Source organism: Tiliqua scincoides, chromosome 5 (assembly GCF_035046505.1).
Source record: "Tiliqua scincoides isolate rTilSci1 chromosome 5, rTilSci1.hap2, whole genome shotgun sequence".
Taxonomy (NCBI): Eukaryota; Metazoa; Chordata; class Lepidosauria; order Squamata; family Scincidae; genus Tiliqua; species Tiliqua scincoides.
This window is the reverse complement of record NC_089825.1, coordinates 114,119,839-114,122,260: the sequence shown is the minus strand read 5'-3', so window position 1 is coordinate 114,122,260 and position 2,422 is coordinate 114,119,839. Positions and strand designations below refer to the sequence as shown.

Here is a 2,422-nt window from a genome sequence, read left to right as displayed (position 1 = left end):
GTGTGGGAGAAGCAGCGCATTGTGAGCCGGAGGCTACGTTGGTTGGAAGAGTGGATCGTGTACCGTTGTACTACTTGGACATTGTAAATATCTGTACATACAGTAAAGGAGGAGTGTGGTGGATGTCTTCTGCCTCTGAGTCTTCCTTGTTGCCGGGGGTGATTGTGGTTCGGCCGTGAGGCACAGAAACATCAAACAGCTGTGCATAGCAGCTCGTAACAGATCTTGTCTGATCTCGGAAGCTAAGCAAGTTCAGGCCTGGTTAGTACTTGGATGGGAGACCGCCTGGGAATACCGGGTGCTGTAGGCTTATACTATAGTCTTTCGAGACTGAAGGTTGCCAACCATTTGTACATAGTGAATCCTATTTCCCACTTTTTAGCCTGTCCTGTCCTCTTTCTCTTCCTAGAGTTATGCCTGCTACATTGTTGTCATAAGTCAAGTAGGCCCTTAGACTAAGAGGAAACCAACCAGAGGAAAGTACTTCTTGTTGTCCTACCTCCACTACCGCTATTGGATACAGCTTGTGGACCACCAGCACAGCTGCATCTTTGTCAGTGTATGACTGAGAGAGAGATATTATTCTTAATACTTTTCTGGTCTAAAAAGGCAAGTTAAAGTGTCTTAGATTGATCTATTTTTCCACTTTTATTTCTCCCAATTAGTTGGTCCTTGCTGTTCAGCTCAGGCCTCAGAACAATTATATAGCATTTGGGGAAAAAGATACACACCAGTAAACCAGTACTAGAAGCCAAGATGGAGAAGATTTCTACAGCCACCATGGATTTTCCCTTGGCGCTCAGGTATGAGGGGATAAAGGACAACCAAACACTGCAAAAGACCAGCATGCTGAAAGTGATGAACTTGGCTTCATTGAAACTATCTGGCAGCTTCTTGGCTAAAAAGGCCACAATGAAGCTCACAGTAGCCAAGAATCCCAGGTAGCCCAGGGCATAGAAAAACATAGTGACTGAACCTTCATTGCATTCCACTATGATCTCTTCGGTCAGAGAATGCATGTCCAAATCTGGGAATGGAGGAGCTGTTCCTAGCCACATGGCACAAATGCTGGTTTGGATCAGGGGGCAGGAAAGAACAATGGAGTTGGCCAGCCTTTTCCCCACCCATTTCCTCAACCTGGATCCTGGCTTGGTGGCCATGAAGGCCAGAACCACAGTGATGGTTTTGGCCAAGACACAAGAAACAGCCACTGAGAAGACAATTGCAAAAGATGTTTGGCGTAAATAGCATGTCACTGTCTGAGGCTGGCCAATGAATAGTAATGAGCAGAGGAAGCAAAGCAATAGGGAGGTGAGTAGAGAGTAAGTGAGGTCCCGGTTGTTGGCCTTGACTATGGGAGTATTCTTGTTCTTGATGAAAATTCCTAATATGGCAGCTGTGAGCAGAAAAAAAGAGAGAGCTAAGGAAATCAAAATCATTCCTAATGTTTCTGAGAAGGAGAGGAAGGTGATGCGCTTGGGAAGGCACTGATCTTGGTTCCTGCTTGGAAATTGATCTTCTGAGCATTTGACACAATCGTTCATGTCTGAAATAGAAAGCAAATGATACGTCAGTCTCTTTCTGTTCTTCCTTGCCTTCTTTGTCTCAATTTACATTTTGTAGCTGTATCAAATCATTTAATACATTTTATCTAGTCAGAGAGGGCCAGGGGCTGGTTGAGTGGCAGTAGTATCTAGTGGTTAGCAGTAAAGCACCCCTTTTTCACTCTGCTTTCCCTTCTTCCTGGGTCAGCAGCCAAATTATGTGGGAGGCGGAGGCGGAGGCGGAATTGATATACATTTCTGCTGTAACCATTCAAAGCTAAGGAGGCCAGGTAATGGGGAGTCATTTGAGGGGAGGAAAATATCCCTGCCAGGAGTGCACAGAACCCCAGAGATTCTTCTTTTAAATCAGACTGAGGAAGTGCCATCAAGCAATCAGATGTCCATACTCATGAATTGGCCAGCAAAGAGCTAAATCTTAACCACTTTATTCCAACTAAAAAGAATATAAAAGTAGCAAAATGAAGAAAAGGGGTGGAGAAGTATTAAATGAAGCGGATGTGAAATGCCTATATTGGGCTGGATGGACAGAAATGGTAGGTGGTTGACCAAATTGGATAAATAATGACTAATGTCCACCATGGAAGGGAGGCTGGGACACTTCTCAAAGCACACAGAACCCCAGTGTTAAACTTGTGAAGTTCTCAGATTGGCTTGGTGAGGAAAAAGCAAATAGAACAAAATTAATTCCCTCAACATATCTAGGTAGAGATTGTTAGCTGCTAACATTGTACCAGGAATCCTGTTCTCCAAACGTACTAGATTCTGTGTGATTTATTTGACCAATTATGAGATTTCCAGAACTGGCAAAAATATATCCAAGCATCCCTGTGCTTGTACTTTAGAAAACCAAACAAATA

The 2,422-nt window shown here is 43.8% G+C and overlaps 1 protein-coding gene across 1 annotated transcript; it reads right to left on the bottom strand.

The window, feature by feature from the left end:
* Positions 1 to 614: 614 nt before the first annotated feature.
* Positions 615 to 1,544, bottom strand: LOC136653251 (vomeronasal type-2 receptor 26-like). The gene has a single exon (XM_066630160.1). It carries the CDS (start codon positions 1,542 to 1,544, stop codon positions 615 to 617), a length of 930 nt encoding a protein of 309 aa, XP_066486257.1.
* Positions 1,545 to 2,422: the final 878 nt, after the last annotated feature.